We start from the raw sequence: 21,771 nt of genomic DNA on the forward strand, positions 1-21,771 counted from the left end.
GGCTGATGCGCCAGCTGGGGTGGGGGTCATTGCAGGGTTTTTGTTTTCCTCTGTATAAGGGGGTCCTAGGGCATGAGGTGTGTTTGGTCTTTAGACTGTCAGTCACCACAACACCCTCCCCTTCTCTCTACTCACTTTCCCAGGGATTCCACCTCTTAGCCTCCAGTCAGGCTTTGTCACAAGTGCTTGGACCTTAATTTGAGGCAGCTCATGAGCTCCTAGCTTTGCAAACAGCAGGGTAATATTTCCAAATTATCATCCTGCTCTCCCACCCGCCTGCCAGCCCCGAAGAGAGCACCACACGTGCTTTTCCAGCCTCAGTTCTCCTTCTAACTTTCCAGCTTGACTTTCAGCCTCTAGTTGGGCACTGGTGCCCAGTGGTCTGCCCACAGCAGCGGCCAGCCCACTCCAGGATATTCATCTCCCGTCTTTGCAGTGGTTCACCCTGCATGGTTCCTCAAACAAGCTCACTAGACCAGCCTGTGTTTCCCGATTTCCCATGCAGGTGCCTCTTTGCCAAGGTCCATTTCTTTGGTTTCCTGGTTGGCTTGCCACCAACGTTGATTTGTCAACTGGGGGCAAAGACCCCCCCCCCCCAGACTGAAGAAAGAGGCAACCACTCTAGATTGGAAGGTGGCAGGTTTAATAAGTAATGGGAACTTCCCAGACGTCCAGTGGTTTAGACTAAGCCTTCCAGTGCAGGGGTGCAAGTTCAATGCCACATGCCGTGGAGTGTGGCCAAAAAAGTTTGTTTGTTTGTTTTTTAAAAAAAGCAAGGGAACTTACATACGAGGCTTGTCATGGTGGAGAAAGAAGAGTAGATCTCTGCAGCCACCCACCAGAATCTCCAGGTTTCTACAGAGGCCTTAACTGGGTTCAGTCACCTAAACCATCCAGGTGGTCTCAACAACATGTTGCCCTCTCAAGGCTGCATGCTTGAAATAGGTCCCACTGGAGGAATCGTGGGAAGACTACATTCCAAGGACACAGGAGGGGTGAGCTGCCTCTGATTGCCCAACTCCAGCTCAAGGGTCAATTGCCAGTGACATCCTCCAGAGAGCTCCTCCAACAGTGATTCTGTAAGCATGTGAAACAGTGTGTCCAGATGTTTCAGGGAATCGCCTCACAGTCTTTGTGGTTTGCTTCCTCAACTGGGTCCTCTCTTTTTCACACTTTCATTTTTGGCTGCACTGGGTCTTCATTGCTGTGAGGGCTTTTTCTAGTTGCAGTGAGTGGGGGCTACTCTCGTTGTGGTGCATGGGCTTCTCATCGCGGTGTCTTGTTGCAGAACAAGGGCTCTAGGTTCAAGGGCTCAGCAGTTGTGGCACAGGGGCTTAGCTGCCCCTTGGCATGTGGAATCTTCCCGGACCAGGGGTCACACCCGGTCCTGGGATCACACCCGGTCCCCTGCATTTGCAGGCAGATTCTTAACCACTGGACTGCCAGGGAAGTCCTGGGTCCTCTCTTTAAAACCCACCTTAAGATGTCTCTGCAAGAAGACTGGTCTCAAGGCCTTTGTGGCACTAAAACTCTTCCATCATTGACTTCAGGACCAGATCCAGGTTCTGTGAGGCCAGAAGCTTGTACACTTTGGGAGACCTCTTTATGACTAAAAACAAAATTAAGTGTGCAAGTGAACATTTATTTAGTATGGGAACAGAAACCACAGCACGTTACTGTGGATCTTGGAAATTGGTTTCCCTCCGTTTTGAGACCTCCCTGAACAATTTGCCTGAAATGTTCCTAATGGCAACCTGGCTTTGTCTTCCCACCGAGACTACCAATTCCAGCCTTTCCAGCACTCTTCGCATGCTAAGTCACTTCAGTAGTGTCTGACTCTTTGCGACCCTATGGACTGTGGCCCACCAGGCTCCTCTGTCCAAGGAATTCTCCAGGCAAGAATACTGGAGTGGGTGGCCATTTCCTTCCCCAGACCAGCACTCTTTCAGTTCAGTTCAGTTCAGTTGCTCAGTCGTGTCTGACTCTTTGCGACCCCATGAATAGCAGCACGCCAGGCCTCCCTGTCCATCACCAACTCCCGGAGTTCACTCAGACTCACATCCATCGAGTCAGTAATGCCATCCAGCCATCTCATCCTGGGTTGTCCCCTTCTCCTCCTGCCCCCAACCCCTCCCAGCATCAGAGTCTTTTCCAATCAGTCAACTCTTTGCATGAGGTGGCCAAAGTACTGGAGTTTCAGCTTCAGCATCATTCCCTCCAAAGAAATCCCAGGGCTGATCTCCTTCAGAATGGACTGGTTGGATCTCCTTGCAGTCCAAGGGACTCTCAAGAGTCTTCTCCAACACCACAGTTCAAAAGCATCAATTCTTCGGTGCTCAGCTTTCTTCACAGTCCAACTCTCACATCCATACATGACTACTGGAAAAACCATAGCCTTGACTAGACGGACCTTTGTTGGCAAAGTAGTGTCTCTGCTTTTAAATATGCTATCTAGGTTGGTCGTAACTTTCCTTCCAAGGAGTCAGTGTCTTTTAATTTCATGGCTGCAATCACCATCTGCAGTGATTTTGGAGTCCCCCCAAATAAAGTCTGACACTGTTTCCACTGTTTCCCCATCTGTTTCCCATGAAGTGATGGGACCAGATGCCATGATCTTTGTTTTCTGAATGTTGAGCTTTAAGCCAACTTTTTAGCCTCATGGTAAATTCTCGCCACTGAGTCTCCTCCCCTAGCCCCGCTGCCTTTTCTTCCGCCCACAGGGACCATTCTCTGGCAGCTCTACTGAGCTCATATGCAGAGCTCTCCTCTTCTTCCTCCTCTCTTGGGGAAACTGTCATATCACTGGTTCTGGGTGATGTGGAGAGCACTGCACGGGAGCCACGACACATGGCCTCTGTCCTTACCTCCCTAGATGTCCCTGGAACATACAGGGCCTCAATGTTTCCATCTGTGAAATGGGGACTTGGACAGAACTGTTCCGTGACCAGATCCTTAGATTGGGAGGGCGTCAGGAGGGCTCTGGGGACGCCGAGCCCTAACTTAAATGCTACCCTATGACACATCCCTCCACCTCTGTCCCCGCGATTTATTAAGCAGGAAAGCCAGGTGTTAGCTCCGCCTTTGCCGTTGTCTCCCGAGTGACCTGGCTGAAGCCAGTCTCTTCTCTGAGAGTCTGAAGGGCACCCGTTAAGCAGGCTTTCAAGCCCGCCTTGCCCAGCGTGCGTGCCAAGTCTCTTCAGTTGTGTCCGACTCTTTGCGACCCCATGGAGTGCAGCCCGGCAGGCTCCTCTGTCCATGGGACTTTTCAAGTAAGAATACTGGAGTGCGTTGCTGTTTCCTTCTCCACCCGCTTTGCCCCACTCCGCCTAGTTTCCGCGAGGTTGGGTTTTGCAAACAAGTTTTCACGCACCTCCCACGCCTCAGAGCTCCGCCCCTTTGCAACCGCAAGCGCCCCTCCCCCGCCCCGCCCGCCTTCAAATGAAAAATCTCGCGAGAATCCCTCGCCGAACCAACGCTGAGATTTTTGGCCTTTCTTAGGTTCCGTAGTTTCGAGTCACAGCTCCGGAACTTGTGTTAACGGGTCGTGGTTGGGGAAGCCTCCGCGGTAGTGCAAGCGGAACCAAAGCCCGGAGGTCTCAGTAAGTAGGACCCGAGCTTGAGTGTCCTCTTTTAGTCCCCCCCTCCGATTCCTTGAAGATGCTGGTGCAGCTCAGCAAGAACGCCCGGGATTTCTGGATCCCCAGTCTTACGACGCAGGGGCTTCTGCCCAGTTCCTCTCCCCACCCTAGGATTTTGATTCAATTCAGCGAACTCACCGCTCTGAGAGATGATAAAACCGAGATTAGAACACAGCCCGGAGGCGCCATTTACCAAGCCCTGTCCCCTTCCCCAGGTTCCTCTCGATAGGCACTGAGAACCCGTCCCTGCTCCAGGTGCCCCTCTCTTGCGTCCAAGTCCCCCTACAGTTTTCGGCCTCAAACACATACCACCCATTCACCCTTGCCTCGTCTCCCCGACTGTCCGCAGGCCTGAGAAGGATGGCCGTATTCCGGTCGGGCCTCCTGGTGCTGACAACGCCGCTGACTTCCCTGGCCCCTCGCCTGGCCCCCATCCTGTCCTCGGCAGCCCGGCTGGTGAATCACACGCTCTATGTACACCTGCAGCCGGGCATGAGCCTGGGCGGCTCGGCTCAACCCCAGTCCAGCCCCGTGCAGGCCACATTTGAAGTTATCGATTTCATCACTCACCTCTACGCAGGCGCCGATGTCCACAGGCACCTGGACGTCAGAATTCTGCTGACAAATATCCGAACCAAGAGCTGTCTCCCTCCCCTACCCACCTCAGTCCAGAACCTGGCCCACCCGCCGGAAGTGGTCCTGACTGACTTCCAGACCCTGGATGGAAGCCAGTACAACCCGGCCAAGCAGCAGCTCGAGCGCTACGCCACCAGCTGTTACAGCTGTTGTCCGCAGCTGTCTTCAGTGCTGCTGTACCCAGATTATGGGCCTGCAGAGCCCCCCGTGGGGTCCCTGGGCGTCCACCTACCCTCCACCATCAGGCCAACCTCCCCTGTGGCCAGGTCTGCAAAGCAGCCGGTGCGTGGCCACCGGCGGGGGGCTGTGGGCGGCACCTTTGACCGCCTGCACAATGCCCACAAGGTGTTGCTCAGTGTCGCCTGCATCCTGGCTCGGGAGCAGCTTGTGGTGGGAGTGGCAGACAAAGAGCTGCTGAAGAGTGAGTGACAAGAGACTCCGGAGCGGGGCGACCTTACCCTCCCCTCGCAGGCCAAGACTGAGGAAGGGGCGCCATCCAGTACTTCCCACCCCTCCTAAATGTCACAGTGCCTGGGGCTCAGTTCGCACTAAGGGGATATGTTAACTGAATAAATGCAGATTTTTTGGTGTGTGGACTAGACACCACTCAACCAGGATCCCCCAAATGTGGAGCCAAAGAATCTGCACCTTTAAACAAGTTCTCCAGGTGACGAATCCTTAAGTGTGAGCCCCTGGGAATAAATGCATGAGCAAGTTACAGGTAGCAGTGCCAGGGGCAGTAAGAGGAGGCTCTCGAAATTCTCTCACTCTTGGAATTCTTAATCTGACACCTCCTGGCACTGCCAGTTCTCTGCACATGTGCCAGCCCTTGCAGCGGTACTGTGCTGGCCTGCTGCCTCCTCCTCATAGGCCCCTTCGTCCTGCCCCCACCTCCCCTCTGGAGATAGGATGCTTAGGGACACTCTTCCCCAAACTGGCCCACCCTCGTCCTCCCCGGTAAGAAGATCTCACTGTTCTTCTGGGCTCCTTCCCCAGGCAAGTTGCTCCCTGAGCTGCTCCAGCCCTACACAGAACGCGTGGAACATCTGAGTGAGTTCCTGGTGGACATCAAGCCCTCCTTGACATTTGATATCATCCCCCTGCTCGACCCCTATGGGCCCGCTGGCTCTGACCCCTCTCTGGAGTTCCTGGTGGTCAGCGAGGAGACCTATCGTGGGGGGATGGCCGTCAACCGCTTCCGCCTTGAGAATGTAACCCCTGAGGGCAACTGGCAGAGGGAGTGGAGGGGGATGGGGAAGGCCACTGGGGGCTGTTGGAAGTACCGTGACCCCAGAGGAGGGAAGAGAGGGCTGAAGGTGGTGGGAAGAAGCAAGGAGGAACTGGTTCCCACCTTGCCCTCTGAGGCAAGCTCCACCTCTGGGGTAGGCAGGGGAAGAGGTGATAGATTTGTCCTTGTCCATTCTCACCCCTCCTTCTCTCTCCTCACTCTTCCTTTGCTTCAGGACCTGGAAGAGCTCACTTTGTACCAGATCCAGCTGCTGAAGGACCTGAACCACAAGGAGAACGAGGAGGACAAAGTCAGCTCCTCCAGCTTCCGGCAACAAATGCTGGGAAACCTGCTCCGGCCTCCATATGTAAGCCCCCACCCCTCCACCCCCATGTGGGTGGGCTGGGATTGCTGGAGAGGAAAGACTGAACGGTTCAGCCTCCATCCTGAGTTTGGGGACCCTAGTAACTGGGGTTCTCTCTTGTACCTGTAGAAGAGGCCAGAGCTTCCCCCAGGTTTCTACGTGATTGGGCTGACGGGCATCAGCGGCTCTGGGAAGAGCTCAGTAGCTCAGCGGCTGAAGGGCCTGGGGGCGTATATCATTGACAGTGACCACCTGGGTCATCGGGCCTATGCCCCGGGCGGTCCTGCCTACCAGCCGGTGGTGGAAGCCTTTGGAACAGGTAATACGTGGGGAGGACTGGAGGTGGCCTGAAGCAAGGAGGTGGCCTGGCCTCCTTGCCCAGTTCTCCGTCTCTGTCGTCCAGATATTCTCCATAAAGATGGCATTATCAACAGGAAGGTCCTAGGCAGCCGGGTGTTTGGGAACAAGGTAAACACACACCTCTCCAAGGGCTCTGCAGCTACTGCCAGACCCGGAGGTGGGGACCCAGTGAACCTCCCTGTTCTGGCCTCAAATGCTAGTCTCTATCACCTGTTCCCACCACCTGCTCCCTCGGGCTGGCTCCATCTCTGGGGGAAGGTGAACTTGGTCCACCCCTTCCATTCCCTTCCTTAGAAGCAGCTGAAGATACTCACGGACATTATGTGGCCAGTTATCGCAAAGCTGGCCAGAGAGGAGATGGATCAGGCTATGGCTGAGGGTGAGTGAGCAGCCCAGGGAAACAAGTGGAGAAGATTCTCCCCCCAGAGCTCCCCCACCCTAAATCAGACCATCCACTTTCCCTGGGACTACATTTTCTTGGCTCTATGACTGGTAGCAAGTGGTGGGGTGCTGCTGGCAGTGACTGGGGTCTCCCCACAGGAAAGCGTGTGTGCGTGATTGATGCCGCCATGCTGCTTGAAGCCGGCTGGCAGAACATGGTGCATGAGGTGTGGACGGTTGTCATCCCTGAGACCGAGGTATCTGGATCCCACCCCTACTCCATCACTGTAGCCCGGTTCCTGCCCAGAACCAGTGGGCTGACGAATGCCCTGTCTGCCCAGGCCATACGACGCATCGTGGAGAGGGATGGCCTGAGTGAGGCTGCGGCTCAGAGCAGGCTGCAGAGCCAGATGAGTGGGCAGCAGCTTGTGGATCAGAGCCATGTGGTGCTGAGCACCATGTGGGAGCCGCATGTCACCCAGCGCCAGGTTGGTGCCCAGGAAAAGGCTGGGTTGTGGGAGGGAGTCTCAGTGAATACCCATCTGACCCTGTCCCTGTTTTCTTCCTGACATTCTGGCCCGTCCCAAGGTGGAGAAAGCCTGGGCCCTCCTGCAGAAGCGCATCTCCGAAGCACCATCAGGCCCATGACTGACAATTCTCTGTGGGGTCAAAGTGTCCCCTGGAGCTGAGGAGATCCAGCTGTGAGGAGGGGTGGAACCTTGAAGCTCACTCTAGCCCGGGCCTAGAGGGCTCTAAGCTAAGCTGGGCAGGGCAGGGCTGGGCCCGCTGGACACAGGAAGCCTACCCAGCTTGCCGGTGTTTGGCCAACACTGAGGATGCAGCTTATGCGGGTGCAGGCCCCTGGTGTTGTTCTAGTCCCGCTCTTGTCCACAGGTCTTTGGTACCCATGCTGGGCTGGGGCCAGGGCAAACACTGGAACTTGTAACAGAATTAAAGGTGAATGTTGCCATGGTATCTGCTTCCTGCTTCAATGACTCTGGGTATCTTTGTGACCCTTGAGCCCCAAGTGCAAGGCCCAGGCCTGAGCTGGAAGCCAGAAGTGCAGTGGTTAAGAATGTGGCTTCTGAAGATAGCCAGACTAAGGCCATCATTGGTCCTGTCACTGGCTAGCTGTGCACTTCTGGATAAGTTCTGGACTTTCCTGGCACCTCAGTTTCCTTAGCTTACAAAGTAGCGTAATTTGGCTAACAGGCTCTTTCTTAATTCCACAAGTATCCTGCCAGACTCTGGGCTGGGTATTGGAAGAGCTTCCTTCAACAAGCTACTCGAGCCTCTGGCCTCACAGAGGTTGCATCCGGCAGGGTCGGAAGAGGTGGCCATAAGTGCAGGTCCGGGAAACTCGTTCGGTCCCGGGAGCCCGCTGGGCACGGCGGTGCGCCTGCGCTGCGATATTATGCTGACAAGCCTCTTAAAGGGACCCTGTTTCACGGAATGTGCTTCATGTCGCGGCGGCTGGAACATCTACGCTGAGCAAGAGCAGGGACTAGCAAGGAAGGTGGCCCCGAGGCCACCAGTGTCAGCTCCGACAGCAGGCGGGGCACCACCTAGGCTAGGCTGCAGCCGGGAGTGGGGGTTGTCCTCCGGTGCACGCATGCGCAGCCGCCCCGCCCCCGCCACTGGGCTGCGGGTTGGTGGGTTTGGGTCACGTGAGCGCGCCTCGCCTCTTCCTCCAGGCCCGGGGCCCGCCTGCAGGCAGGTTTCCGGTTCGGTGGGTCGGACATGACGGAACCGGGAGCCTCTCCGGAGGACCCCTGGGTCAAGGCAAGCCCCGTGGGCGCGCACGCCGGCGAGGGGAGGGCGGGTCGGGCTCGAGCACGTAGGGGGTCTGGAAGACTAGGGGACTCCCTGCAGTCCCCAGAGCTACCCCCGCTCCTCGGGCCCTGGGGCTGCAGAGAAGACATCTCTCACCCTGTGTGTGCCAAGGTGGGAAGACAACTGAGGCGTGTGTGCGCGGTTGTGAAGGGACGGGACTGGAGGGCTGGGGGCGTGGAGTGGGCGGACGGGGTCCTGCCGAAGGGCGGCGCTCCCGCGGCCTAGCCGCTCTTGGCTTGGGGGGAGTCCTGCGACTGCCCGCGCACCCCAAGTGTGTACGTATGTGTGTCTGTGTGTGTGTACACGCGTGCAGGGGCGGAGGAGGCCTGACGGGCTTCTCCCTTGTTCGGTGCCGCAGGTGGAGTATGCCTACAGCGACAACAGTCTGGACCCTGGTGAGTGCCTCTCCCACCCTCTTCACTTCTGGAGGGACACTGCACTTCAGCCCGATGGATTCGCGAGGCCTTGGCAGCCACACCTGAGCACAGCCCACCGTCCCTAAGCTGAGCGGGCCTGAGCAGCGAGGGAGGCTCTGGAGGACAGGGGCAGGAAGCATCAAGGGTGACACTTAGTTCCCTCTGCCCTGGAGCAGGGAAGTGATGGAAACAGGGCCAGCCGGTCACTCTCCATCATCACGCCCAGATGCCGCTTTGTGAGCCAGGAGGTATCCGTGCAGGCCTGTGGAGCAGTGTAGACTAGGGACGGGAGCCCTGCGGCATGGCACGACAGGAAGTGGGTGGCCCAGGATGGCTGGCTTTGGGGTTGAAGGAGAGAGGTCAGCATTTAGGGCTCAGGAAGCCATTGGGCCCACAGTTGTCTGAGAGCCTAGCAGAGCCCCTCCCCCTATTCTATTCCTTAGTGATTGGAGCCTCTCTTTTTCCAGGGCTTTTTGTAGAAAGCACCCGCAAGGGGAGTGTAGTGTCCAGAGCTAATAGCATCGGTTCCACCAGTGCCTCTTCTGTCCCCAACACAGGTAGGCGGCAACATCCCCCCACCCGGGGAACCAGATGTGCCTTCATTTTAGTCTTTTTCTTAGACAGGACAGCTCCTGCCTTCCACATGGGGGCGCTGGAACCCTAGTTCTAGACACAGGGTTTCATTCTCACGTCATCTAGGGTATTAGGTTCTCGTATCCATCCGCCATCTCTGGGCACCAGGTTCTTCCCAGCTGGGGAAAGTGGGCTAGCTGGGCCCCACTGGGCACCAGAATGACCTCTTCCTGCCCCCAACCCTGAGCGTAGATGACGAGGACAGCGATTACCACCAGGAATCCTACAAGGAGTCCTACAAGGACCGGCGGCGGCGAGCACACACTCAGGCCGAGCAGAAGAGGAGGGACGCCATCAAGGTGATTGGGGAGGCCCGCACCTCAGAGAGCGCCTGCACACTTCAGATCCGCTCTGTCCTGGCCCCGTCAGACAGTCCCAAGCAAGCTTGGGGGTAGCTAGTCTAGGCCCTGGACGCGAACTTCTCCCCGCTTTCTACCCCTCTGAGTGAGCGAGCATGGAACGTGGTATCGTGGAAGAAAAGCTGCGTGCCCACTTGTCTTGGCCCCTCATAAAGGCACCCGTTTCCCCTGCTCTCTCCACAGAGAGGCTATGATGATCTACAGACCATTGTCCCCACCTGCCAGCAGCAGGACTTCTCCATTGGCTCTCAGAAGCTCAGCAAAGCCATCGTGCTGCAGAAGAGTACGGCCCGGAGAGCGCTGGAGGGCTTGGAGCCAAGGGGGCTGTGAGAAGGCTGGAGCCTCAGAGCTGCTTTTGGCCTGGCCCCGGTGGGATGGTTGTAACGAGGTGGGGGGCGGGAAGGTGGGGTCTGGAGGGAAGGGGAGTCAAAATCAGAAGAACAGAAGCCTCGTCCTTCTGTTGAGACGTCCTCTCTGCCCACCCCCTTGTCCGGCCCCCACTCCAGCCATTGACTACATCCAGTTTTTGCACAAGGAGAAGAAAAAACAGGAAGAGGAGGTATCCACGCTCCGCAAGGATGTCATGGCCCTAAAGATCATGAAAGTGTAAGGGGGGGTGTTGGGTTGGGGGAACCGGGGCATCTGGTTCTGAGGGGACTCTGAGGCCTCTTCAGTTCACACCCTGCCCTTCTTCAAAGGCCACATCAGATGATACTCTTACTCCCTTGTGTGGTAGGTACCACTTAATCCCAACTAGCAAATAATACTCTGGAAACACCTGTGGGATTTAATGAAGGAAAGGTTGGAGGGGGTAGGCTGTCACTGCTGACCTAGAGGCTGATGTTGAATCCATCCCACAAGTTTGCTGGGAATCTCCTTCCCCGGGGAGCATGGAGGGTAAGCGCTATTACTCTTCCAGGGCCAGGAGAGCGGCTGCAGCCCCTCAGGCCTGGCCTGCTCGCTTTCAGGAACTATGAGCAGATTGTGAAGGCGCACCAGGACAACCCCCATGAGGGGGAAGACCAGGTCTCGGACCAGGTCAAGTTCAACGTGTTTCAAGGCATCATGGACTCCCTCTTCCAGTCCTTCAATGCCTGCATCTCGGTGGCGAGCTTCCAGGAGCTGTCTGCCTGTGTCTTCAGCTGGATTGAGGAGCACTGTAAGCCTCAGGTACGGGGCGTCAGTAGTCACGGGGTCAGGGGCGCTTTGCTCAGGCAAAGTGACCCAAGCTGTGGTTTGTTCAGAGACAGGGTGGCAGCTTTTAGGTTTCTTGAGGGTATTTTTTCAACTTGTATTCCTGTTTCCCTCTTTGCTTTCTAGCCCAGATATTCCTGTGGAGGCTTCATTTTGCAAGAATGATCTGAGTACTCACTCATGCAAGGCCTCTGTTTAGTTCACATAGTGGCAAGTAACAGCAGTGCGTCAGGCACTGCCTGCCTGCCCAGCAAGTGAGCCCGGATCACTTGCAGCACTTACCTTGGGATTTTGGGAAAAGATTTAAGGCCCCAACCCCTAGGCCCCCTACAGTAGTTTTCCTTGGGGTTTCTAATTATTTGTAATAGAGAGTGTGTTAACGGTTGACTGAGTCTTTTGCTTTTGAGGTCTGGTTGCTTTTACTGAGGCTTGACTTGTATCTGAGATTTCTTTTTTGTTTCCCAGCATTTTTTCCTAGATAATTTTAAAAAGCGACTCTACATTTCCAGTTATCACAAAATATTGGCTGTATCCCTCATGTACAGTACCCCCAATCGTTTGTACCTCCCATTCCCCCACCCTGATGTTCCCCCCAACCCCCATTCCCGACTGGTAACCACTAGTTTGTCCACCATACTGTGAGTCTACTTGTTATGTTCACTAGTTTATTGTAATTTTTTAGATTCCACTTATAAGTGAAGTCGTATAGTGTTGCTCTTTCTCTGACTCATTTCACTTAGCATAATGCTCAGTCCATACATGTTGCTGAAAAGGCAAATTTTCATTGTCTTTTTAACTGAGAAATATTCCATTGTGTTTGTGTACCACATTTTTACTCATTCATCTGGGGCTTTTCTGATTTTTAAGTTTTACTGAAGTATAGTTGATTTACAATGTTAATCTCTGCCGTAAGCAGTGACTCAGTTATAGTCATTCTTTTTCATATTCTTTTCTACTATGGTTTGTCACAGGTAGTAATAGTTTCCTGTGCTATACAGTGCGACCTTATTGTTTATCCATCCTACGTATAAGTTTGTCTCTGCTAATGCCAAATTCCTTCTCTTCCCTACCCACCCTGCCCTCTCAACCACAAGTCTGTTCTGTGTATCTTGGTTTCATAGATACTTTGTGTTGTACTTTAGATTCCACATATAAGTGAGACATGGTATTTGTCTTTATGACTTCCTTTCTTATTAGTATGATCATCTCTAGGTCCATCCATGTTGCAGCAAGTGGATTATTTCATTCTTTATGGCTGAGTAGTATTCTACCACACACACCCACCCACCCACACACACACACTCACACACTGAATTAGTGTTTCTGTAGTATTCCATCACACACACACACACTCTCACGGAATTAGTGTTGTTTTTTCGAATATACACACATATTTGTTTTTTTTTTCACACACACACACTGAATTAGTGTTTTTGTTTTTTTGAACACACACACTGAATTAGTGTTTTTGTTTTTTTGAATACATGCACATATTTGGTTTTTTTCGAACATATACCTCAGGGTGGACGTGTCGGACCATTTGGTAGCTCTTTTAGTTTTTTGAGAAATCTCCATTATGATTTTCCACAGTAGCTGCACCAATTTACATTCCTACCAGCAGTGTGCAAGATTCCTCTTTTCTCCACATCCTTACCACCATTTATTATTTGTGTTCTTTTTGATGATAGCCATTCTGACAGGTATGAGGTGATAGATAATTGTGGTTTTGATTTACATTTCTCTGATGATTAGTGATATTCAGCGTTTTTCATGTCCCTGTTGGACACCTGCAGTTCCTCTTTGGAAAAATGTCCATTCAGTTCTTTGCCCATTTTTGAATTGGGTTGTTTTCCAGGGATATTTCTTGGCCACACCATGTGGCTTGTGGGATCTTAGTTCTCTGACCAGGGGTTGAACCCGGGCCACAGCAGTGAAAGCACCAAGTCCTAACCAGTGGACCACCAGGGAATTCCCTAGTTGTTTTTCTGATGCTGAGTTGTTATCAGCTGTTTATATATGTTGGATATTGACCCCTTACCAGTCATATCATTTGCAAATATTTTCTCCCATTGAGTAGGCTGTCTTTTTGTCAGTGGTTTCCTTTGCAGTGTAATAGCTTTTAAGTTCAACCAGGTCCCATTTAATTTCCTTTAGGAGATGGATCTAATAAAATATTGCTGTGATTTATGTCAGTCTTCTGCATGTGTTTTTCTCTGGGAGTCTTATAGTATCCAGTCTTACTTTAGGTCTTTCATCTATTTTGAGTTTTTGTATATAGTGTTAGAGAAGGTTTTACTTTCATTCTTTTACATGTAGCTGTCCAGTTTTCCGAGCAGACCGTCTTGTCTCCAGTGTATATTCTTGCCTCCTGTGTTGCACATGAACTGACCGTGAGTGCGTGGGTTTATTTTTGGCCTCTCCTGTTCCATTGATTTTTGTCTGTTTTTGTGCCAGTATCACACTCTTGACCACTGTAGCTTTTGTAGTAAGTATAGTTTGAAGTCAGGTCATATGATTCCTCCAGTCCTGTTCTTTCTCAAGATTATTTTGGTTATTCAGGGTCTTTTGTGTTTCCATACAAAATTTAAAGTTATTTGTTTTGGTTCTGTGAAAAATGCCGTTAGCATTTTGATAGGGATTGCACTGAGTCTTTAGATTGCCTTGGGTAGTACGGTCATTTTAACAATGTTGAGTCTTCCAACCCAACAACAGGTTGTCTTTCTGTCTTCAGTTTCTTTCATCAGGATCTTATCGTTCTGAGAGTACAGGTCTTTGCCTCCTTAGGTAGGTTTATTCCTAGGTATTTTATTCTTTTTGATGTGATGGTAAGTGGGATTGTTTCCACCATTTCTCTTTGATCCTTCATTGTCAGTTTACAGAAATGCAAGAGATTTCTATACACCAGTATAGTACTCTACAACTTTACTGAATTCATTGTTGAGCTCCAGTAGTTTTCTGATGGCGTCTTTAGAACTTTCCATGTTTAATATCTTGTCATCTGCAAACAGTTTTATTTCTTCCTTCCCAATTTGGACTCCTTTTATTTCTTCTCCAATCAGTATAACTAGGAGTTCCAAGACTGTGTTGAATAAAAATGGTGAGACTGGGCATCCATGTTTTGTTTCTGATTTTAGAAGAAATGCTTTCAGCTGAAGCCATGTCCCAAATTTTTATTGTAAAATGCTGTGAACATACGGCAGCATTGCAAGTTTTATAATGAACCCTCAAATACCCCCACCTAAAGTATATCATTAATCATTTCTGAATTTGCTTTATCACAGAGCAAGGCATCTCAGCCTATTTTAGGGGCAGGTGCAAAGTAAACTATAGCCATCAGTGCTTTCCAGGGGCTTTTATTTTTAATGGCACTCTAAAGGCACGCCTGGCCCAGGCAGGTGTCCCTGAGCAGCCCTGTGCCCTCCTGACCGTTGTCTCTTTTTCTCTGTGCTGCCCTCGCCAGACCCTACGGGAAATTGTGATTGGCGTCCTGCACCAACTGAAGAACCAGCTTTACTGACCAACTCTTGGAACCTGCAGAATAGCCAGCAAGAGGCTTTGCGTCTCCTACTTGGCCATGGAGCCACTGGCCTTATGAGAGTGGACTGTGACACTGCACACCAGTGAGCTGCTTTCTCCTCGCTGTTTGGCTTCCCAGCTTCCTCCATGTCCCCCCGCTTTCATTGGGTTGGTGGGGGGAGTATTATGAAAGCTTTAATTTATTTGACCATAGATCTCAAACCTACCTAGTCTTTCCCCCTCCCATAGAAGTCCTCAGGATAGAGGTCTGCTCTTGGCACCCTAAAGAGCTCCTGGCCTCTCCCCTCTTTTGAAGCCTTGAATTCCTGCTCATATTTGGTAACTACTATTTGCCTGTTTGAGTGTCTCTGGCAACACTGAGCCAGTGCAGCCATTTGGCAGTAGTTGGATGGGAAGAAAGGAGTAAGAGGAAGTACTCCCACAGCCGTGAGGGGTGGAAGGCAGCCTCATGCCTAGGCTAGGGCTGCCTGGGCAGTCCAAGGTGAGGCCAGAGCTTTTTCTGGCCAACTCAGGGCAGGGCTGCCAGGTTCCTGCCCTTGCTCCCTACTCCACTGCCTCCCTGCTCTGGGTGGTAGAGGGCAGCAACCTCCCCACCCACTCCTTCCCTGTCCCCACAGGCAGTAGCAGTGCACAGCAAAGTCAAGTGTGACACAACACTACATATTAAGTTTTTAATTTTTCTAAACAATGCAATTTTGCTAAAGTTACAATTTTGGAAAATTAACTGGCCTCCAGACTACTTGCAGCCTTTCTGTCAAGTGTATCTGGCTCTCTACCATCTCAGTGCTTCCTACATTTCTCCCAGGACTTGGGGTGGGGTGAAGGTGGGTAGAGGAGATTCTTTGAAGACCTTCTGACTTGTAGAGCCCAGGAGAATCCTGGGAAGGGCCCTGGGCTTCTTGAATGCTGTGTATGGCAGCCTCTCTCTGCCCTTGTTCCCCAAGCTCCCTTTTGCCTTCCTCAGGTTTGATATTTGGGAGGTGTGATTATCCAGAGGAAATGAAATATTTTTATATCAAATTATATTACAATAAATATCGCCAAATGCTGTCCTTTAGTGTTGTTCCACATCTAAGTGTTGAGTTTAAGCAGTTGACAAGTGGCTGATGAAATGAGCATGCCCATCCTCTCTGGGCCACGTGCACTCCCTCCCTCCACCCAGTACTCTGGTATGTGTTCAAAGGTGGGCACCACCAGGAACAGCAAAAGAGCTGACCTAAACACGGCAGCCAGTCCAGGACGTCTGTTCCCAGTCCTGCCAGGGGAGCCTCTCAGGGATCTGGGAGCTTGACGTTGTGATCCTCATCCGTCTCTATCCCAACTTCCTCCTGTGGGGCAGCGAGACAAGGGAATGAGACCACCTTGGATCAAAGTCCCAGGGAAGCAAGGGAGGGCAAGCACCACTTACAAAGAACTGCTTCTTGCTCTTGGGGTATCCTTCAAGGATGGCATCAGACAGCTCTGTTGCCTGAGAAGAAATAAGACCACCCCCTTTCAGATGCCAGTACTGGGCATGCCTGACGGGCCCCTGAAATGAGGCAGCTGTGTCCCCAGGGGCTGCTGTCGTCCAGGGCCTTCCTAGAGCTCCCCTACACTTACCATCCTCTTGCGCCGCCTCCACTCCTTGTGGTACCTCTGCCTCTCCTTGTACACCTAGACGGGGAAACAGGTTCCTTCGAGCCCACAGCAGCTGCTGGGGTCAACCCTCCTCCTCACTTTGAACCTGCAGAGGCAGCCTTCCCTGCTCCACCCCCCTCCCAGCCCACCTGCTCTTTCTCTTCTGGAGTCACGTGGTTGGTGGCTGCTTTGATGTTCTTCAGTCTTTCTCTGTAGCCAGCACATTCCTTCTTTAGCTCCTGGATCTCTTTCTGCATCTCCGGTGTGGTCAGGGCACTAGTTAACTCCTTCAGCTCTAAAACCACACCTCCCTGAAGTCAATGGCTACCCTGAGGTAGGAGACCAGGCCTCCACCTTGCTCTGGGCTCTCTCCATACCAGGTTGAGAATGGGTCCTATACTCTGGAAACCTCAAGAAAGACTAATGCTTACAGAATTGCCAGTTTATTCCAGTTTTCTTTCCTCCTAAATCTACAAACAGTTGGGGAGTATAAGTTCAAGTAGACTATTAGCTGTAGTCAATTAAATAGGCAGAATAAAGAGTGTGGGAACTGTGTATTGATATCAGAGTAGGGAAGATAAATGTCTTGCCCATTTGTCTTCAAAAGCCATTGGTTGTTACACATTAAGCTGAATGTGACGCCTATGTTGCTATTTTGCTAAGTCGTGTCTGACTCTTGCGACCCTGTGGACTGCAGCCTGCCAGGCTCCTCTGTCCATGGGATTCGCCAGGCAAGAATACTGGAGTGGGGTGCCATTTCCTTCTCCAGGGGATCTTCCTGACCCAGGGATCAAACCCCCATTTCCTGCATTGAATGGTGGATTCTTTTACCACTGAGCCACCAGGGAAGCCCATGATGCCTGTGGCAGCCTAGCAAAGGGATCTCTGCTGCGAGATACCACTGCACTCGGTAATTCCTGACCTCAGGACCAACCCTGACAGTAGGGGCACCTTCCAGGGGCCGCCAGTCCTACCAGCCTCCATGTGGCGGCAGGTCTGCTGCAAGCTCTGCACCTTAGCAGTGAGAGCCAAGATTTTGGCATCCAGGCCTTGGAGGTCAGCATCACTGACCACGTCAAACTGGTCCTGCCAGAGACAAAAGGAAAAATAGAAGCAGGCTGATGGGAGGCACAAGAGGGGAACCCACATCTGGGAAGGCAATGTTCATACACACTTGAAAATTTGGGGCTCCCCAACCCTCCAGAGGGTCCAGGAAGGTAGTGGGAGGGCACTTCTGAGCAGTCATTCAGTCTAGAACCTGTTTCCTCAGAAAGCTACAAGAAAGAACAAGTCGAAACCTGCTATTCGTCCTCAGAGGCTTTGAGGTGTGGGGTCCTGACTAATAGAACAGAAATAATCTTGCAGTTTACTAGCAAAACTATTCACTAGTCTGGAGTAAAGAAACATTCTTCTAAAGGGGTTGATATCTAATTACAGGCTTCCACAGTAGTAAGAATCAAGAGGCATGGTGGGAGGTATTCAGATAAGGACATCAGTGAGTCTGAGGCGCCCCTTCCATGTGAGCAGCTGCTAGAAAAGGCCTGTGCTGGGGCTCAGTGGCCTCCTGTCAGTTGGTGATGGGAAGAAAAATAGAAAGAACTGGAATACCACCCTGAGCAGTTTGGACTCTACAATCAAGTGCAGTAAACCATTAAGGCAGAAAGCAGCAATACAACCTGCAGGCCAAATCCTGCCAGATGCATGTTTTTGAAAACAAAAAATTTATGGAAACATAGCCATACCCGTTCATCTACATACCGTGTATGGCTGGTTTTGCTCTACAATGGCAGACTTGAATGACACTGACAGTTGTGTAGCTGCAACAAAAGACCACCAGGTCTGCAAAGCATAAAAATATTAACTGGCCCTTTACAGGAAAAAAAATTTGCCAACTTCTTTATGGAACTTCAGTATAGCAGTAATACATAATGATACCTACTTTAGGAAAATTAGCCGTGACAGTGGATGTTAAATCTTGTAGGGGTACTGAGTAAAGGAAGATGGATGAGAAATGGGGTCTGCTTTAGAAGAGCTTCAGTTTTGTAATGGAGGCAAGTGAAATACAATTAAAACAGGATGCCTCAAAGAGGTAAGTGCCTGAGGAAGGCAGTTAGTTCAGAGCAGTAAGGAAGGTTTCCAGAGGTTATGCCTGAGTGAAATCCTAATGGATGAGTAAGAGTTAGCTGGCAGAGGAAGAAGGGACTCAAAAACCGGGGCAGAGGAAGGACAACAAGCAAAGGCCACAGGAGTTAAATATATCTAAATGGGCTAGTATTGATGGATGGAGAAATAACCAGGACAGGAAAGGCTGGAGCCAAGTCTCTGAGTGCCTTTTATCTGCTCTAAGGAGCACTTGAATTTTTGGTAGGGAAATGGCATGACTAAAGTTGCATGTACACAGATTATTCTGGCTGCAATGTTTAAGATATGTGTAAGGAGCCCAGGTGATCAGGATATTGCAGTTGATGGACACCTGAACCACAGCAGTGATGGCAGCTGGAAAGGAGAGGAGGGAATCAAGAAAGGGGAAACACCTGGGCTCGATGGCTGACTAGGTGTGTAAAATAAGGAAGAATAATTTCCCAGGGAATTCCCTGGTGGTCCAGTGGTTAGGACTCAGCGCTTTCACCCCTGAGGGCTCAGGTTCAATCCCTGGTTGGGAAATGAAGATCCCACAAGCTGTGTGGTGAGGCCAACCAAAAACAAAAAGAATGACTCCCCACTCTCTGGCCTGGGTGAAGAATTATTCCGTTAGGGAGAAGAACACAAGAGGAGCCGGTTTAGGGGAGAAATGAAGCATTCTACTTTGGCAATATTGATTCTGATGGGTCTGAAGGGGGTCTGGGCCGCAAACAGAAGGAAAACAATTTGGCAGACTGGTTCTCATTGTAGATGACTGAGAATAAGAACTTCCACCATAAATGGACCTCGATAGCAACAATTCAGGATCTTCTGTCATCAATCATATTTCAAGTCTGGAAATCTAGTGAAGTCTGGATGACAGCACACTTTGTCCTAAAGGTTGGCTGGGGCCCTTTAAATGGCCTAAGATGGGTGAATTTCACAAGATGCGTCAATTCTCCCAAATAGAGTTCATACTAGGGGCTGACTGACCTAATGCCGGGCTCTCATACATTTGTTTCCCTCACCTGGTCCGCAAAGTATATCTTCTGCTTGCCATACATCTTCTCTTTGATTTTGCCTTGTTGGGCCAGCTGCTCCAGCGCCTTCACCACCGCCTGACAGAGGCGAGAAGGCGGAGTAGTCAGGAGAGGGACTTTGGGAGCCGGAAGGATGTCACCAATGATGAGGGAAGCGCCCGACAAGCCTTAGGAAGCCCTGGGCTAAAACGGCAGCCTGGAGGTGCAGAACCCCGGGGGTCCCAGGGTCCCAAGAGAGTGTTCTCACCGTCTTGCCCAGCCCATGTTCCCGCTGCAGGTTCCCGAATACGTCCTGGGCACTGTAGGGCCGGTTCTGCTCCTGTAGGTACTTCAGCAGGATCCCGGAGGCTACGGAGAGACAAGGCAGGAAGCGGGTCCTTCAACCGACCCCTACCCACCCTCCTCCCGGTCTCCCAGCGCCCACGGCTGTTACCTCCCGCGGCAGCTTCTGACCGGCCCTTACTCATGGCTTTTCCCGCCACCAAACTCCGAAAACCGGACGTTGTAGTTGCTCGGGGTAACGGCTCCTTCCGGCAAAGGGCAGGGCGGGTCTCAAGTGTGATTGGCTGGGGGCAGCGAGGAACGGAGCGGCCCTTCCCGGGCACCGTAGTTCAGCTCTGCCTGCTCTGGGGAGTACGGCTCCCGCCCCAGCGGCCTGGGCCTCTGCTGGAGAGGTGGCGTGTGCGCTTCGACCCTCTCCCTTCCTCCCTTCGGAACCACGGCTGTAGGGTATCACGCCTTGGAGTCTCGGGACCCAGTTCCAGCGGCCGCTGAGCACTCGTGACCTTGAGCTGGACTGAGTATTTGAGCGGAAAGGAGTCTCGGCATCAGCTCCCGCTGGGCAAGTGACTTGCTCAAGGTCACAGTTACCCAAAGGCGTGTCCCGTCCCACGGCCCAAGCCTTTTTCTCGGTTTTTATCTTTTGTAAAACGGGAACAAGAGGTGCTTGCGTGTGGTGGGGGGTTGTGAAGACTTAACAGAACGACGCTTAGGCGCCCTGCAAGGAATAATGCTGCGTTTGTTTGCCCGTTACCGAGCATCTCACGCAGGGGGCGCTCAGCACATGCTGTCGTTGAAGGTATGATTGGGAGGGGGCTGATTGTAAGCCACAAAGCTTGTAGAAGTTTCCTTTTGGCAGAGACAGTCTTACGGCAACACCTGACAGGTGCTTTCCATTCCTGCCCACAGTGGCCAGTGGGACAAAGCCTTAAAATAAGTTATTTCTAGTTTCTGAGGTCAGCTGAAGGCCAAAGAGCAGCTGTTGCTGCAGCTCAAACAATCCAGTGGGGCATGGTGCTACTTTTAAAAGCCTCTATTACCTCAAATCTCATTAGCCTTTGAAACCTGTACTTCTCTTCACACGTTTAGCGGACAGTATTAAGAATTAGAAATGCTGGAACTGCAGGTTAGATGCTGGCCAGGAGTGCCAGTTATGCTTCTATCTGGGCTTTCCTGGAGATGGGGGGTAGCCTCCTACCATGGTGATTTTTCTGGCCGTCACAAAACAAAAAACCAAGGATGGGCAAGTGGGTCCCTCACACACTGGGCTTTCTTTGAGGCTGTCACCTCCTCTAACATCTCAGATTAGCAAGACCTTTCAAGGCTAAGACACCATTCAACGTAAGTCTCTTAAAGGTTGTTCTCATACAAGATTTATTCCCCAGCACCCCTCCCACCCACATCCCCATCCGGATTCACAGTGGAGGACTAAGGAGATTCAGAGCAGGATCCGCAGGTACAAAACACACCTTCCAAAGATTTTGCTCTCCTTCCTTTTCTCCCTCCTACCAACTCCCAAGGCTTGAAGCTACACACACTCATGCAAACGCACAAAATCCCACTCCTTTCCCACACCTCCTGTTTTCTTCCACATCAGAGCTCACCTGTAAGACATCTGGGCTCTGAGAAGAGAGGTGTCCTAAAGTCTGAGAACCCTAAAGTGAGGGAGAGGCTGTTACTCTAAACTTCACACAAAGGGAAGTGGCTGAATCAGACACCAAGCTCTTCTCTCCTCTCACCGTTGACTATTTTCACTCCCTGGCCTCTACCTTGTCCACCAACCAAGAGCAAACACGTTAGTGCACTCCCACTTGCAGCACGTGAAAACGGGCTCTGTCCAACATCCATCACCCAGGTGCAGGGTGTTGGAGGGAGTGGTCCCTGAGGATCAGCAAAGGGTTAATTTATGTGGAGGGAAAGATGATTAGGAGAATTCGGCTTGAGCTCTGATTGGGGAGGCATGGGTTTAGAACTAATGATCATTTTGTTTTTGTCTCACATGATTTTTACTAGGGGGAGTAGAACAGATACCCCATACAGGGGTTTCTGCTGATTACAGACACATCCTTGCTAACTGGGCTCATCTTAAAAGAGGCCCTGCCAAACTGGGCAGTTGAAAACAAAATTATTAAAGG

General features: G+C 51.8%; 3 protein-coding genes and 1 non-coding gene across 7 annotated transcripts; 3 read left to right on the forward strand and 1 right to left on the reverse strand.

Moving 5' to 3' along the window:
- The first annotated feature begins 3,430 nt into the window (after positions 1-3,430).
- COASY (Coenzyme A synthase) lies at positions 3,431-7,580 on the forward strand. The gene is made up of 10 exons (XM_069603805.1): positions 3,431-3,599; positions 3,988-4,695; positions 5,271-5,485; positions 5,738-5,869; positions 5,996-6,185; positions 6,270-6,334; positions 6,521-6,605; positions 6,767-6,864; positions 6,949-7,095; positions 7,196-7,580. Exons 2-10 carry the CDS (start codon positions 3,999-4,001, stop codon positions 7,253-7,255), a joined length of 1,689 nt encoding a protein of 562 aa, XP_069459906.1. The 5' UTR covers positions 3,431-3,599; positions 3,988-3,998; the 3' UTR covers positions 7,256-7,580.
- A 617-nt stretch (positions 7,581-8,197) lies between these two features.
- MLX (MAX dimerization protein MLX) lies at positions 8,198-15,636 on the forward strand. 4 transcript variants are annotated; one of them, XM_069541585.1, is made up of 8 exons: positions 8,198-8,389; positions 8,799-8,835; positions 9,324-9,413; positions 9,682-9,788; positions 10,032-10,131; positions 10,355-10,454; positions 10,817-11,018; positions 14,503-15,636. In XM_069541585.1, exons 1-8 carry the CDS (start codon positions 8,348-8,350, stop codon positions 14,557-14,559), a joined length of 735 nt encoding a protein of 244 aa, XP_069397686.1. In that variant the 5' UTR covers positions 8,198-8,347; the 3' UTR covers positions 14,560-15,636. The 4 variants fall into 4 exon arrangements, with proteins under 4 accessions (XP_069397686.1, XP_069397687.1, XP_069397685.1 ...); XM_069541583.1 differs by having other exon boundaries at positions 8,273-8,551; XM_069541586.1 differs by lacking the exon at positions 9,324-9,413 and having other exon boundaries at positions 8,244-8,389.
- PSMC3IP (PSMC3 interacting protein) lies at positions 15,237-19,894 on the reverse strand. Its single transcript, XM_069541614.1, has 8 exons — positions 19,791-19,894; positions 19,605-19,705; positions 19,346-19,435; positions 17,171-17,282; positions 16,346-16,491; positions 16,179-16,232; positions 15,988-16,047; positions 15,237-15,907 (listed from the first exon to the last, which is right to left on the reverse strand). Exons 1-8 carry the CDS (start codon positions 19,822-19,824, stop codon positions 15,851-15,853), a joined length of 654 nt encoding a protein of 217 aa, XP_069397715.1. The 5' UTR covers positions 19,825-19,894; the 3' UTR covers positions 15,237-15,850.
- Positions 18,788-18,860, forward strand: TRNAE-UUC (transfer RNA glutamic acid (anticodon UUC)). The gene has a single exon. It is a non-coding gene; the product is annotated as a tRNA-Glu (tRNA).
- Positions 19,895-21,771: the final 1,877 nt, after the last annotated feature.

The sequence above is a fragment of the Ovis canadensis genome, chromosome 11, assembly GCF_042477335.2.
Source record: "Ovis canadensis isolate MfBH-ARS-UI-01 breed Bighorn chromosome 11, ARS-UI_OviCan_v2, whole genome shotgun sequence".
NCBI lineage: Eukaryota > Metazoa > Chordata > Mammalia > Artiodactyla > Bovidae > Ovis > Ovis canadensis.